This window comes from Cucurbita pepo, chromosome LG15 (assembly GCF_002806865.2).
Source record: "Cucurbita pepo subsp. pepo cultivar mu-cu-16 chromosome LG15, ASM280686v2, whole genome shotgun sequence".
NCBI lineage: Eukaryota > Viridiplantae > Streptophyta > Magnoliopsida > Cucurbitales > Cucurbitaceae > Cucurbita > Cucurbita pepo.
In genome coordinates this window covers 7,668,786-7,683,842 of record NC_036652.1, presented here as the reverse complement: position 1 = coordinate 7,683,842, position 15,057 = coordinate 7,668,786, and the positions used below count along the sequence as shown (strand labels likewise).

General features: G+C 34.4%; 2 protein-coding genes across 2 annotated transcripts; one reads left to right on the top strand and one right to left on the bottom strand.

Annotated features, from left to right (window-relative positions):
- Positions 1-2,819: 2,819 nt before the first annotated feature.
- LOC111811789 lies at positions 2,820-4,268 on the top strand. The gene is made up of 5 exons (XM_023698818.1): positions 2,820-3,406; positions 3,489-3,610; positions 3,692-3,783; positions 3,854-3,940; positions 4,018-4,268. Exons 1-5 carry the CDS (start codon positions 3,063-3,065, stop codon positions 4,123-4,125), a joined length of 753 nt encoding a protein of 250 aa, XP_023554586.1. The 5' UTR covers positions 2,820-3,062; the 3' UTR covers positions 4,126-4,268.
- LOC111811673 lies at positions 4,126-8,538 on the bottom strand. Its single transcript, XM_023698667.1, has 18 exons — positions 7,828-8,538; positions 7,576-7,693; positions 7,288-7,475; positions 7,100-7,207; positions 6,967-7,031; positions 6,773-6,878; positions 6,511-6,594; positions 6,266-6,412; positions 6,060-6,188; positions 5,883-5,950; positions 5,748-5,781; positions 5,577-5,661; positions 5,212-5,279; positions 5,011-5,124; positions 4,903-4,938; positions 4,716-4,802; positions 4,519-4,610; positions 4,126-4,401 (listed from the first exon to the last, which is right to left on the bottom strand). The coding sequence occupies exons 1-18, from the start codon at positions 7,966-7,968 to the stop codon at positions 4,305-4,307; spliced, it is 1,767 nt and encodes a 588-aa protein (XP_023554435.1). The 5' UTR covers positions 7,969-8,538; the 3' UTR covers positions 4,126-4,304.
- Between the last annotated feature and the right edge of the window lie 6,519 nt (positions 8,539-15,057).

The following is a 15,057-nucleotide window of genomic DNA, read 5'->3' as shown; positions in this document are numbered from 1 at the left end:
TATATATATATATATATATATATATATATATATATATGTATATGTTGCGAATTCAAATTCTGATGATACGACTATAATATTATCTTTCGAATAAAATAAAAAATACATATATAATGATTAAAAGAAAAGAAAAAGTTAGCATAATTACAGTGAATTATTTGCATTCAAGAACGTCTATATATTTTGAAGCTCAAGCACACACTTAGCTTCCTTTGCAATTCACACTGAGATTTACTGAAAAAAGAGGACTATGGCCTCCCTAATCAAACCTAATAATTACATATATGTATTTTTCTATGGAACTTAGGTTAAATGAAAGTGTCTCACGTTAGTTAATTTAAGAAATGATCATGGGTTTATAATTAAATAATGTACTCTCTATTAGGATGAGACCTCTCGAGGAACCTTAAAACAAAATCACATGAGACCTTATGCTCAAAGTGGACAATATCATACTATTGTAGAGGGTCGTGTTCATCTAACAACTTATACAAATATTTTATAAATATGTGAACTTTTTTCCTTATTTTTGGTTATTTATATACGATTATTTCTTGAAAATATGTCAAAAATGAATGATTTAGGGTACGAAAACTACTCAAGGAACCCACTAACCAAAATGGAAAAAAAGGAAGAAGCTTTTATGAGTTCTATATATGTTAGTCTTCCTCTTTCCTCAACCAATGCCTCGTCTCCACGTGGCATTTTACACTTATTTAAGATATTGTATTGATAATTAGACTAGTTTATAAACTCAGCATTTGGTTAATTAATTACTTAATTAATTAATTAGCCGACCATGTTTTAGAATATAAGCATCGTATGATCATAGTGTCTTTGATTAATTTCCCCTTTAATCAAGTGCGTCGGCGTCAAATCTTTGACTTTTTTTTTTAATTTTAATTTGATTATGACTAAACTACCTCCCGTCCCACTTGATTCCTCGCGTTAAATCAAGTGGCAAGTACTGGTAATTTAGTTCCTTATATAAGGGTATTTCCGTCTTTTTTCCACATAGAGACAATTCCCAACTCGATTTAATTTCTCATGTGTGTGAATCAGTGCGTGTTTTAATCCTCTGCACGTCGCTTTCGTATGACCCCACCATCAGACCCTAATCTCATTCCATTCAACGGCTCCGATCATCCCAAATCCAAATGCTTACAGCGAAGCGTACGTACGGGAACATAACCCCCCCCATCTTATATATCAGAAATCTGGACGGCTACAAATCCAAACATTTTATTTCTTCTTTCACAACATGACTCATTTCCACCTCAGTCTCGTTCTCGCCATTTTCCTTCTTCTCACTCCGACCACCACCGCCACCGCCGCCTCCGCCGCCGCCCAGCCAAGGATTCTGATGAGAAAACAAGTGGTTTCCCGGCCGCCGTCACCGTCACCATACAAATTCACAAACTATGAAGAACAAAAGCGAAGAGTCCCAACAGGATCAAACCCTTTACACAACAAACGGTGATTATTATCTCACAAACTTCTGATTTTAAAACTATATTTTTACTTTTTATGAATTTACCCACTTTATTTTTTATTTTTACTTTTCACTCCCAAGCTAAATTGGGTTATTTAGAATTTATGTCTAATTTATAGAAGTTTTTAGAGAGAGCGTAGAGATGTTTTTTTGAGGAAACCCATGTAGAAAATTTTGGTGTTTGTAATTTTGCAGTTCTGATTATACAATATTAACCCATGTATATTAAATAAATAGACAAAATTTTCATTATTTCTTTCTTTGCTTGAGGTACGTGACATAATTACTCTTTGAAATCTCTGCATATGATCGTGATTGCATGTTCAAATGTCTTCTTGAAGCTATCTCTAGAAAAAAAAAAAAAAATTTCACAATTTTAAGCGGTTGAAGAGTCATTTTTAATCGGTTTTTTCTACCATTTTGACTTTTGTGGCGGGTTTTTAAGGTTGATCAAGCTCAATATCGATAATATGAACAAAACCCACCATAAAATTCGAAGGTAGATTCGAAACTTTTAATGTTTAATCAAAATGTAAAAGTTTCTCCATCGATCATTAAATACCCATAATTTCTCACAACTACCGAACAATTAATTAAACACCCATCTACTTCTTCATATTCATGGTAAAAAGATCTGAACTTTATTAAAGCCATGGTAAAAAGATCTAAGCTTTGTGATTAAAAGCTACAAAACTTAGGCTAAATATGGCAATGGAGGGCATTAATAAATGTTTGTTTAAAGAAATTCAATATAATTATTATAAGGAGGTGTTTGGAAGTGGGGGCAATGGTCCACCATAGATGTGTAGTATATTTGAGTGCTAACCACTGTGAGGAAATTGGGCTAATGCACTTTCCAAACAACCCCCTTCCACCAGCCACTCTTTTTTTTTTTTTTCTTTCTTTTCGGGTTAGTTTTTAAAACGTGTATGAGGGCGTGAAAAAAATTAGAATTATTGTGTATTTGAATAGAATTTATATTTTACCTTTTTGGAAATAGTATCTGTAATATTCTCCCACACGAGTTTGAATTCGATCATTTTTCTCCTTTTGCAAATCTTTTCAGGGTCGATGGCTAAAGTTTAAAGAATAAAAATGACGAAAAGGTTACTCGGGATTGTTAAGTTTGTGTTATCTATAGTTAAAAAATCAACTTTATACTTAATATAATTTTTATTTTATTTTTAATAAAAATGATTACATGTATTAATTAACTAATATATAATTTTGACTCATAGTAAACTAAAGAGAAGAAGAAACATTTAATATATGATGATGTGTGCAATTATGAAAGCAATACGTCAAAAATATTTAAAATATAATTTTGGATTAAAGTAAATATTAATATATACTATTAATGCAAAGATTTAATTTACTAGAAATCATGAACACTACATACGATCGTCGAACTGTTGATTAGCGGCTGAATTTCACAATTTTCTTAGATTTTTAGAAGAAAACCCAAAAAGGAATGCGAAATTTGTAAAACTATAAATAGTTCTTGTTGTAAGATCTTCAGCCACTCATAAGCGCAACCGAATTCTGGCAAATTGGAGTAGGCAGGAGAACGATGAGCTTTTTGGCCGGAAGATTAGCCGCCAAAGAGGCGGCATACTTCATTCAGGAATCCAAACACGCCGTCGGCCGCCTGGCCCAGAAATTTCCGGCGCAACCACCGCCTTCTTCCCATTCCACGACGGACGGCGAGTCGCAAGCCGACGTTCTCCCTGAGGTCTTAAGGCACTCTCTGCCCTCTAAAATCTACAGGGAGCAATCTGCAGACTCTCATGGATCGCTCTCTACTTCGAAATGGATTCTTCCTTCGAACCCTAATTACCGCTCTGTATCTTCAGATTCTCTCAACCCTCTTAGGGCTTTCGTCTCCCTTCCCCAGGTTTCACTCGGCCCCAAAAGGTTCATTTCTCTCCTAATTTTATTCTGTTTCTCCCAATTTGATTTGTTTTGGCTTGGATCATAAATGTCATGTTGAATTCAGGTGGGAATTGCCTCAATCTGGTAACTCAGTATTGGCCTCAACCGCTAATGACTTGCGGACCGACAAGCATACTCCGATCAATCCTGAGAAGTTGAAGGCTGCTGCTGAAGGCCTTGCACATAGTAACCTCCTAAAACAGAACACTTCTCTGTTTCTCTCCCTGTTTCTCATCCTAACTCATTAGACCTTTCGTATCCGTGTAGTTGGAAAGGCATTTGCTGTAGCTACTGCGCTCGTCTTTGGTGGTGCCACCCTGATCTTTGGAATCACCATGTCCAAGCTAGATCTAAACAATGTAAACATGGACAACTCTTGGTGATCTTTGTATATGCACATACATTTCTATTTAACTATGATTTTGACAGGCCAATGAGATTCAAACAAAAGGAAAAAGCATGATTGAACCAAGGATGAAGATGATCAGAGAGCAACTGGTTCCCTTCAAAGTCTGGGTATGTTGTTATATCATTTATGATTCTCACAGCATTCACCTGTTGCTGGATCTAACCGGATTTTGTTCGAGTTTTAGGCTGATGGCATGTCAAAGAAATGGCATGTGGAAAGAGAGAAAGATATCAAAGAGAAGCCTCTCCTAAAGGAACTATCAAAGACTTTGGGTGCCAGAACTCCCAACTGAACTGTACAATTCTTTTCACCTTCTGTGTTGTGTTCATCTTATATATCTGTAAATAATAGAGTGTGATATTCAGATCTTCACAGATGGAGTGTAGAATGTTACTGCTAGCTAGCTAAGTTATACATAAGATCAATGTTGCTATTTATGCTGAGGTTGAAAATATAGAACAGACTTGTTCTTCATAGCTTGTAATCTAAACCAGCTCCATACTTCCAGGCCTCGAGTCGTCGTTTCCACTCGAAATTCATCTTTGGTGTTAGTGAACTTAGGAATGGCCTTGAACAACACACGATTTGGTAAGAATATAGAAGAAAACTAAACCGAATGTTTCACGAAAAAGAAAGGTGGAAGAAGGTTTGGCTTTGTTTGACATAACCCGTAAGAACCATTTACCTTATAATCGGATCGACAAATGTCGAGAGAAACGTGTAGTAGCCAAGCATGCCGAAATGTCCAGACCAGTCGAGCAACACTGGGATGCCAACCTAGAGCTCAATAAAACAAGATTCAATATCTATGTGGAAACTGAGTCAACAAAGAAATAGAAAAGCTTCAATGATCTCAAATTATAATGGACTTATATAACTCACCTGTTTGAATATTGATGGAAGAAGTTGAGGTTTAGTTAACATAACTAGACCTAGGGTCTGGGTAAGAGGTACAAACTGCACAACATCCTGTCACAACAAAATAATTTATCGGTTAAACTATGTTTCGGTTGAATTTATGAACGTGCAGAACTTCCAAAGATTAAGCATATCAAAGAACAAATATGACCTGAAGGAAAGGCCTTAGTACTGGATCCCCCAATCTCTGTGAAGGGAACAAAAGTTTTTTATATCTGAATTGAAGAAACTGTGAATGTTATTCAATGTATAAGCTTACCTGCATACTCTGAAAGTTTACATGAAGAAGCTCATTGATAAAATATGGAGAAATGTTTGATCGTTGCTTTGCAGACATAGCTCTTTGAAATAGCCATGAACTACTTAAATTAGGCTGCAAAAAACATTTATGCTTAGGAAGTTGAATAGTTACACTAAGGGAAAAGTAAATATGTAGCCAGAATTCAGCATGTTAACCAACCATGTAAGGATTCAGCAGTGATAAGCTATCAGAGTCAAGGAAGTTGCCTGTTACAGCTTCATATATCCCTTTTGAAATCAACAAGATACGAAATTTAGCAACTCTTCATATATCCCTTTTGAGACGACTATATAAAGTTGATTTGTTCTTTGTTTTTCCTGTCCTATTGTGGACTGCTTAGTTCTTTATGCAAGAACTTAACTCGAGTCCACTGCTAGCAGATATTGATTTTTTTGGGCTTTTCCTTTCGGGTTTCCCCTCAAGATTTTAAAATGCGTCTGCTAGGAAGAAGTTTCCACACCCTTATTAGAAATGCGTTCATTCTCGCACGCTTGTTGTGCTAAGTTTGTACAAGGACGACATACCAGTTGACAGCCTCCCAAGGTGCCTAGTCAAGCTCCCAAATCCACCAAATGAAACGGGTGACTGAATGCCACTTGCATCTCCAAACTACAGGAGAAAGATTTAGTATTCTGTACGGATATACCGTTTGACAATCAATCTTTTCCAGTTTTGAAATGGTAAATCTACATTACCTGTAGAACACGATCAAAAGCAGCTGGCAGCGGGCTGATTAAGTTAAGTGTATCAGATGCTAAATATTAGATTGTGCAGTCCATAGAAGGGGGGAAAAAAAGAAACTATTTCAAGTTCTATAAAGATCATTGTACCTGTCACGATAAGTCGGAAAGATGCCATAAATAATTCTCAATATCTTCAAGTCATCAAGAGAGACTCCCTACCATGGAAACATGTTTAAAACTATTATAAAAGCCATTGAAGTCTTAAAGGGGAATGAATGAGATGTTCATATTGAAATCAGCGTGATATGTAAACTAGAAGATAACCTGATATTTTGGCATCAAATCCCAGTATTCTTCTAAAAGATCTTCAAGTTTAGGTGACCCTGGTTGAGGATCGATATATGTAAACATGTAAGTAGTTCGATCCACAGGCCCCGACCCGGCTGGAAACGCCTGTCAAATTGTAAGAAAACTTGCATCTTCAGCAGGAAAAAGTCTATACTGCTATCACAAAAACAAAGCTTACTCACCTCCCAGAAAAGTTGAACTTCTGAGGTCCCAACCTTTTTTAAGGATGAACTGCTGTAAATGACATCACTTGTTGAGTTATCCTTAAACCCACGAGCACATGATCCAACAACAAGACAAACACCATCAGGCTTCCTCCCACGTCTTATCTGCAACATGACTATATGCAACATTGTGAGGCCATAAATGGGTTATGTAGCATTCATATATTACAAACTTTTTTTTCTGAAACAAGGTAGAACTTTACCTGTTTCACCACAGGTGAAAAGTTCCCCATTGCATCAATAGTGAGTTGAGAAGATAAAATGTTCCCATCAGAGAGTTGCATCACCTTTGGGAAAACAAAAGGAATAACAACATGAACTCGCAGCTTTAGCAGCCGTATTGTTAAACAAGTTGTTGCAATAAATGGTATTTTCCAACAATGACCCATTTTCTAGCTACCCACACCTCTCATCATCCTTCAATATGATAGCAGGATCAAATTTTTAGAACCAAAATCAACTCACAGTCATATCATCGTATATGCAAATGCTTGAAACGTTGCATCCCTCAAAGATGACTCCGCCAAGAAAAATGAAACGTTCCTTCACGATCTCTATAAGCTTCTCAGGTCTGCAATGGCAGAATAACCGATTCGGATTTACAGACTGAGTTTGAGTATGATGAAAATATAAAAGTAAAAAGAAAGAAAAGAACTCACGAGATACCAAGATTGAGGATGTCTTCAACCCAGATTTCGCCTTTCCCTTCAAATGCACATCTGTTCTGCAATTTGTAATGCTTCAAGTTGTAGAGAATGTTTGCATACGTTATGAACTAAATTCTAAACTTACAGGATTGAACTTCATAGCAGTAGCTTGTTCAATGTCATCTTCTGTTAATACTCCAACTTCAACGAGTTCTATCAGCTCTTTCCTTGAAATGTTCCATTCTTGTTCCCTCTGTCCCATGACAACCAACAAAAAAACTGTCTAAGAAACTCCATTTTCATTGATTAAACTCCATTGTCAAGAACATTTACCCCTTTCAGAACATTTCTTTCCACAATACCGACACGAAGACCCTTCAAACTTAAAGCTGTGGCTATGAACACTCCCAAAGTACCTCCACAAACCAACACATCAAATGTGTCGGTGGCTTTCTCTCCCAAATTGGAACGGCTAAACGCACCAGAGAGTCGACGAACGACTTCCTGTGCGGCTTCAGGAGCTGTAAAACAAGGAGGAAGTCAATAGAACTGGACCTGCCTTGCCTATCCCCCAACAGCTTAAAATGGCGTGTAAAAGGATCAGATCAGAAAACTTGTCACCTTCTTGGCCAGAGCAAATTCTGGACCAAATTTGATCCAACCTCTTCAAAGCATTGTATGAGTATGCTCCACCAGCACCACCAACTTCCCCTGAAACTGATATGCCGTCCATTATCCTCTGAAAGAACACATTGCAGCCAGAATTCAAATCGAAGGGATTAATGGGAGAGAGCTTTCCAACCATACATTTCTTGGCTCTGCAGGAGGGTTAGTTTGGAAACCAGAGATGATGTGATTGTGCAAAAGGCGTACCTGGGTTCTAGAAGAGGTGAACTGGGTTTTTATATTAGCTTGAATTCTGGGGTTCCTTGCAGCCGTTGGTGTATGCAAAAACGATCTTCCAATTGGGTTCGCAGGCAAGAGATTGTGGGATCTGAAATGAACAGAGGTCATGGCTGAAATATCCACAGACAGACCACCAAACTCCCGACCCTTCTCTACGATTTCTTCGATTTCTTCCTTTATCACTCTGTCGCTGAGATTGGTATGGGTATTGAACCATTTGCGAACAAGAAAGGTACACGTTAACGACTCATCGTCCTCGTAGCCCAAGAGATTTTGGATAAACCAGTTAGTTCTATGACTTCTTCGACTCTATAACTCTCTTGCTTTTCATTTCTTCAAATTTGCAGTAAATTTTTTAGTAACCTTTTGATCCTATGAGCTCCTTCTAATCTTACAACTCTAATCATTTGTGCAAATTTCATTTTTATTTTGATGAGGCCTAAGCCCAATCTGATAGTAGATTTTGGATAGGCCCAATCTGATACAGTCTTGCTTCGACCCTGCAACTGCTGCTTTTTCTTTTTGGATACACCCAATCTGATTGAAAGGAGCTACTGCTAGTTCAATCTCTATGAAAAGAATGGCGACCATGTTCACCCGTTTCTTCCATTCATCAACCACACGGCGTCAACTCCGTCCAACTTCTGTCTATAAAAAAAAATCTTGAACAGAGTGGACGATAACTTGCAACCCGTGTCACCACTTGTTCATAGAGATTAAACAAGCAACCCCTCCAACAGTGATATTGAATAAGCAGTCGGGAGGATCCTTTATATAGTGAAGGAGCAGCAGCTTCTTTACTCGTAGCCGCTTCTTTATACGGTACGGTCTGCAAAGTCATTCAAGCCCATCGACGCTTTAGGATCCTTTTTCTTCTCTTCTTCAACCCACTTCTTCTTTCTCAATATCTCAAACCTACGCATCATCTCTGCCTCCTTCACCTACAGCTTATCCATCCACTATCTACACTACCTATATGTTTCCTCCTACCTTCTCCTGCTCATTTTCATGTCCACACAAAGCAATCACAAACCGGTACTTATTCATCTATATAACTTGTCTTCTATTCCATATTTACATATGTTTCATATTTTCATTCTCATTTTTGAAAAAAATGACAGCAACTCTCCCACATTTGGTCCGTTCATCAATTTCACCCACTTGCCTACTACCGAGTTACACCATCTCAACCTTCTCCTTATATCCACCCAGAGTTTGTCTAAATTATACTACTCATTCATTTTTCAAAATCTCAAACTCTTATTATCTCCAAATATCTATTAATTTTTCTAACCAATTCTATTTCATCTCAAACTCTTATTATCTCCAAACATCTATTAATTTTTCTAACCATTTCTATTTTAACTTTCAACTTAAGAGAGAAGATAGTATACCAAAAAATGCAAACGTGAAAAAATATAGTACCAAATCTATTTTAACTTTCAACTTAAGAGAAAAGATAGTATACCAAAAAATGCAAACGTGAGAAAATATAGTATGACAAAGTAGGTAGACTGGACAGGAGATAGGATGCCAAAGTATGTAGACTGAAGCTGTGACCTCAATAAAAAATCTATGTCCTCTATTCTTATTAAGTTACTATAATAATAATAATATTTTTTATTTTTATTTTTGTGCCGCCTCCTGTTGGATATATACTGGTATTGTATTGCTGTCATTGAATCCGCCTACAAAATAAAAAAGGGACAACTCATAGATCTCTCTTCGAAGCAACTCATCCATCACTTTTGGCTACATTTGAATAGTGGTGGAGGCGGCGATCCTGATATTGTGTTTCAATATGCAATGAAAACGCCAATATTTAGACAGACAAAGTGATTATGGTAAGTTTAAAAGAGACCAGGTAAATATTTACTTCATTTAAATTGGTTTTAAATTTTTATTGTAATGGTTGATTTAAACTAACTAATATTGTGTTTCAATATGCAATGAAAACGCCAATATTTAGACAGACAAAGTGATTATGGTAAGTTTAAAAGAGACCAGGTAAATATTTACTTCATTTAAATTGGTTTTAAATTTTTATTGTAATGGTTGATTTAAACTAACTAATATTGTGTTTCAATATGCAATGAAAACGCCAATATTTAGACAGACAAAGTGATTATGGTAAGTTTAAAAGAGACCAGGTAAATATTTACTTCATTTAAATTGGTTTTAAATTTTTATTGTAATGGTTGATTTAAACTAACTAATGTCAATCTAATGTAGACGGTTCAAATACGAAGATTCCATTACTTCAGATTGAAAGAAGAACTAACTTAATCATGCCTCTATGCAATGGACTTGTTTGCATCTTATTGTTTTAGTCACCACAATTTTGAAGGATACAGAATGGTAAGATTAATTTTGTTATATTAATCAAAATTTATATATATACTTTTTATCTTTTAACATCAGAATATTATTATCTACATCTAGGATATATACCACGGTCCGTTCGGAAGGTCGGTTGATCACTCTGTGTTGGCAGTTGGATATATTTCTGTTGGGGAATATCATGTGGTGAAGAATGGTGATGAAACTCCCCAAAAAGGCTTTGAAATATTCTGGAATTTTTAATGATGTGTCTTCTTATCTAATAGGGTACATAAATCTCTCTTGAACGGCCATGAGATATTCTGTAATTTTTTATGATGTGTGTCTTCTTACCCAATAGTATAAGAAGGTAGATGAAACTCTCCAGAAAAAGATATGAAATATTCTTATCCAATAATATAAAAAATTCAGAATATTTCATAGCCCTCTCTGGAGAGTTTCATGTACCATTCTTACGAATAAGAAGACACACACATCATAAAAAATTCGAGAATATTTCATAGGCTTTCTAGAGAGTTTCCTATACCCTTCTTACACTATTGGATAAGAAGACATGTTATTAAAAATTTCAGAATATTTAAAAGCTTTTCTGGAGAGTTTAATGTACCCTTCTTCACCCCATGATATTCCCCCAACAATTTTTTATGATAATATAGTCAGGAGTATATCCAACTGCCAACATAGAGTGATCAACCGACCATCCGAATGGACCGTGGTATATACCGTGAATGTAGATAATAATATTCTATGTTAAAAGATAAAAAATATATATATAAATTTTGATTAATATAACAAAATGAATCTTACCTCTCTGTATCTTTTAAAGTTGTGGTGACTAGAAGCAATCAAGATGCAAACAGGTCCATTGAACAGAGCCATGATTAAGTTTAGTTCTTCTTCAAATCTCAAGTATTGGAATCTTGACATGAGTTAGTTTAAATCAACAATGACAATAAAAATTTAAAACCAATTTAAATGAAGTAAATATTTACCTGGTCTCTTTTAACTACCTGTTACCATAATCACTTTGTCTAAATAGGTCTAAATAGTGACGTTTTCATTGCATATTGAAACACAATATTAGGATCGCCGCCTCCACCACTATTCAAATGTAGCCAAAAGTGATGGATGAGTTGCTTGATAGATGATAGAGAGATCTATGAGTTGTCCCTTTTTTTTATTTTGTAGGCGGATTCAATGGCAGTTTATTTTGTAGGCGGATTCAATGGCAGCAATACCAGTATATATCCAACCGGAGGCGGCACAAAAATAAAAATAAAAATAAAATTATTATTATGGTAACTTAATAAGAATAAGATAACCTGGGTGACATTGATTTTTTATTGAGGTCACAGCTCCTTTTATCAGGTATACCTACTTTGACATACTATCTTCTATCTAGTCTACATACTTTGACATACTATCTTCTATCTAGTCTACATACTTTGACATACTATCTTCTATCTAGTCTACATACTTTAACATACTATATTTTATCTAGTCTACATACTTTAACATACTATATTTTATCTAGTCTACATACTTTAACATACTATATTTTATCCTGTCTGCATTTTTTGGTATATTATCTTTTCTTTTTAGGTTGAAAGTTGAAATAGAATTGGTTAGAAAAATTAATAGATATTTGGAGATAATAAGAGTTTGAGATTTTGAAAAATTAATGAGTAGTATAATTTAGACAAACCTTGGGTGGATATGAGGGGAAGGTTGAGATGGTGTAACTGGGTAAGCAAGTTGGTGAAACTGATGAACGGACCAAATGTCGGAGAGTTGCTGTCATTTTTTTCAAAAATGAGAATGAAAATATGAAACATATGGAAGAGAAGATATGGAAGAGAAGAGAAGTTATATAATACCAGTTAGTGATTGCGTTGTCTGGACATGAAAATGACCGGGAGAATGTAGGAGGAAACATATAGGTAGTGTAATAGTGGATGGAATAGCTGTAAGTGAAGGAGGCAGAGATGATGCTAGGGTTTGAGATATTGAGAAAGAAGAAGTGGGTTGAAGAAGAGAAGAAACAAGATCCTAAGGCGTCGATGGGTTTTAATGGCTTTGCAGACCGTATCCTTGATGATTATGATGATTATCCCCTGTATCTGTCTCGAGGACATTTTAGTTTACAACTCCAAATGAGCTTAAATTTGTATTTCTGGTGAATCATCTAATTTGTTTGATATAGGTAGATTCTCCCCACCGTTTTTTAATCTCTTATCAAACATGGTTTGGTTAAAAAAATATGTTATTATTTGTAGAAAAGTGGAGAGGAGTGCAGTGGAGACATTTATGAGGGCGAAAATAAAATCAAATCAAATTCGAATAAAAAAGTAATGATTAAAAAAATATGTTATTATTTGTAGAAGATGATAATTAATAAAACAAAATTATAACATGCAATAAATCACAATAATAATTTTGAAACTAAATAGATAAGAGTTTAAGAAAATGACACCGTAGTTTTATAGTGGTTCGGTCAAACTCGACCTACTCCACTCCCCAAGCGCCTCTTGGGAATTTGAATAAAGAACTTTCTCGACTCTCTCCACGGACCAGAGCCAAACTGCTACACCGCTATTTTTACGAGTTCAAGAGCAAACTCAATCCTTTCCACGGCGCAGGATCAAACCGATACAAGTATTTGGGTTTGATAATAACACATCACAACTCTCTCAAATAGTAGATTTACAATTTAGGACATTCACAACTATTTCCTCACAATATAATAATAATCCCTCTCAAGAATAAGATGAAGAGAAATAAACTTGTAAGTGGAGGATTGGAGAAGGTAGGTAAATTGTGTATTTTAAAATGTGGAGAAGATGAGTTTATATAGAGGAGAAAAGTGGCATAGAATTGAATATTAACCATTGGATTGTGGTAGGAAGAATGGAAGGTGGAGATTAAAAGTAAATAAATAAGAAATTTTTTTAAATTTATTTATTTCAAATTTTTAATATTATAATAATATAATATAATAATAATAAAAAGTTATGTGAGTAACGGTAAAATGAAGATTTAAAATTTATTATAAATATTATAATATAATATAGTAATAATATAATATATTAATAATAAAAATCGAGGTGAGTAACGGTTAGATTCAAATTTATATTTTGTAAAAATAACTTTAATTAAAAATATAATAATAAGAAAAACTTCACCACAATTTGTTACTCTCCCAAAATTATAAATATTATACTTTGATATATTTTGATTTGTCCATCATTTTGATTTTGCTGCCACATCATCACGTCGGGTATGTTGTCTCGGCTGTAATTTCTTCCTTTTAGCTCTGATTTGAGTAATTGAAAAGTCGTTGAAATCGTTATTCCCGACCTTATACAGTTCAAAATATTGAAAATAATTAATAATTAAAAGTAGGTTTGTTATCATTAAAATATCAATTAATTGATTGAAATTAATTAAAGTAAAAAAAAAAAAAAACGGACCATTATTATTTTTTCCATACTTGCCCCCTTCTCGGCTTTTCTTTTCTTCCTCCATAATCCTCCTCGAAAACCAAACCCTAACTAAACCGCCTGAGAATCACCTCCACGGAAGAAGAAACAAGCTCAGGAAAATGGCGGTGTGGTTGCGCCGTTGCCGTTCGCTCTTCTCATCATCCTCCTCAACCTCCTCACCTGGCTACTATTTCAACTAATTTTTACAAATTAAATGATGATACAACTAATTTTTACTATTTTTTTTTTTTCTTTTTGAGGAGGGATTGGTTTTTAATATATGATAAGTCATGTGTAAAAATAATAATAATAATAAGAAGAATAATAATATATTTCAATAATCCTCTTAAATTTTTTAAAAAAATTGGAATTAATACTTTTAAATACACGTACTACTATATTAAGTTTAAAAAATACTCATGATTCAAGTGTTATTGTTAGTTACCGTTAAGTAAGCTTGATTTATCAAATCTTCTGTTATGCAATCTGTCATGCTTCAAGTTGCATTTGTCTATGTTATTGTTAGTTAGTTTTAAATAGCTTGATTTACCAAATCTTCTGTTCTTCAATTTATAATAGTTCAAGTTGCAGACAATGTTTGCATATAGTTATTGTTAAATAAGTTTGATTTACCAAATCTTCTCTGCAATTTATAATACTTTAAGTTGCAGAAATTTTGGGCATAGGTTATTATTAGATATTTTTAAATAAGCTTGATTTACCAAATATTATGTTTTGCAATTTGACATGGTTCAAGTGACTTGTTTGACTATGTTTTTGTTAGTTATGGTCAAATAAATTTGATTTACCAAATCTTGTGTTCTTCAATTTGTAATGCTTGTTGCAGACCATGTTTGCATAAGTTTGATTTACTAAATCCTTCGTTTTGCAATTTGTCATGCTTCAAGTTGCAGACAATTTTTGCATAGGTTATTATTATATATTTTTAAATAAGCTCCATATACCAAATCTTTTGTTCTGCAATTTATCATGTTTCAAGTTGGAGACAATGTTTGCCTACATTGTTGTTAGTTATTGTTAACTAAGTTTGATGTACCGAATCCTATGTTATGTAATTTGTCATGCTTTAAGTTGCAGACAATGTTTGCATACGTTATTGTTAGTTATTGTTTAGAGAGTAAAACAATAAAAACCAACGAATATTGATATTTGAAAAGCCTAACATAATAATAACAAAGCTTTGAAGATAATACCAGCAAGTTTGAATTTTGAAGGATTAATAAGTAGCCTAATTTAGACGAGCGTTGGGTCGATTTGATATTTGAAAATTGATATTAAATCGACATTGTTTGCATATGTTATGTAAGTTTGTTTTACCAAATCCTCTATTCTGCAATTTGTAATGCTTTCGATT

What these genes read in the sequence shown, in the direction of transcription:
- LOC111811789 (XM_023698818.1), top strand. Translation starts at nt 3,063, where the DNA reads ATGAGCTTTTTGGCCGGAAGATTAGCCGCCAAAGAGGCGGCATACTTC. An exon ending in GTTTCACTCGGCCCCAAAAG is followed by an intron (nt 3,407 to 3,488) that starts GTTCATTTCTCT and finishes TGTTGAATTCAG; the next exon opens with GTGGGAATTGCCTCAATCTG. An exon ending in TGCTGAAGGCCTTGCACATA is followed by an intron (nt 3,611 to 3,691) that starts GTAACCTCCTAA and finishes GTATCCGTGTAG; the next exon opens with TTGGAAAGGCATTTGCTGTA.
- LOC111811673 (XM_023698667.1), bottom strand. Translation starts at nt 7,968, where the DNA reads ATGACCTCTGTTCATTTCAGATCCCACAATCTCTTGCCTGCGAACCCA. An exon ending in GCATATACGATGATATGACT is followed by an intron (nt 6,595 to 6,772) that starts GTGAGTTGATTT and finishes GTTTTCCCAAAG; the next exon opens with GTGATGCAACTCTCTGATGG. An exon ending in TTTCCGACTTATCGTGACAG is followed by an intron (nt 5,782 to 5,882) that starts GTACAATGATCT and finishes TAACTTAATCAG; the next exon opens with CCCGCTGCCAGCTGCTTTTG.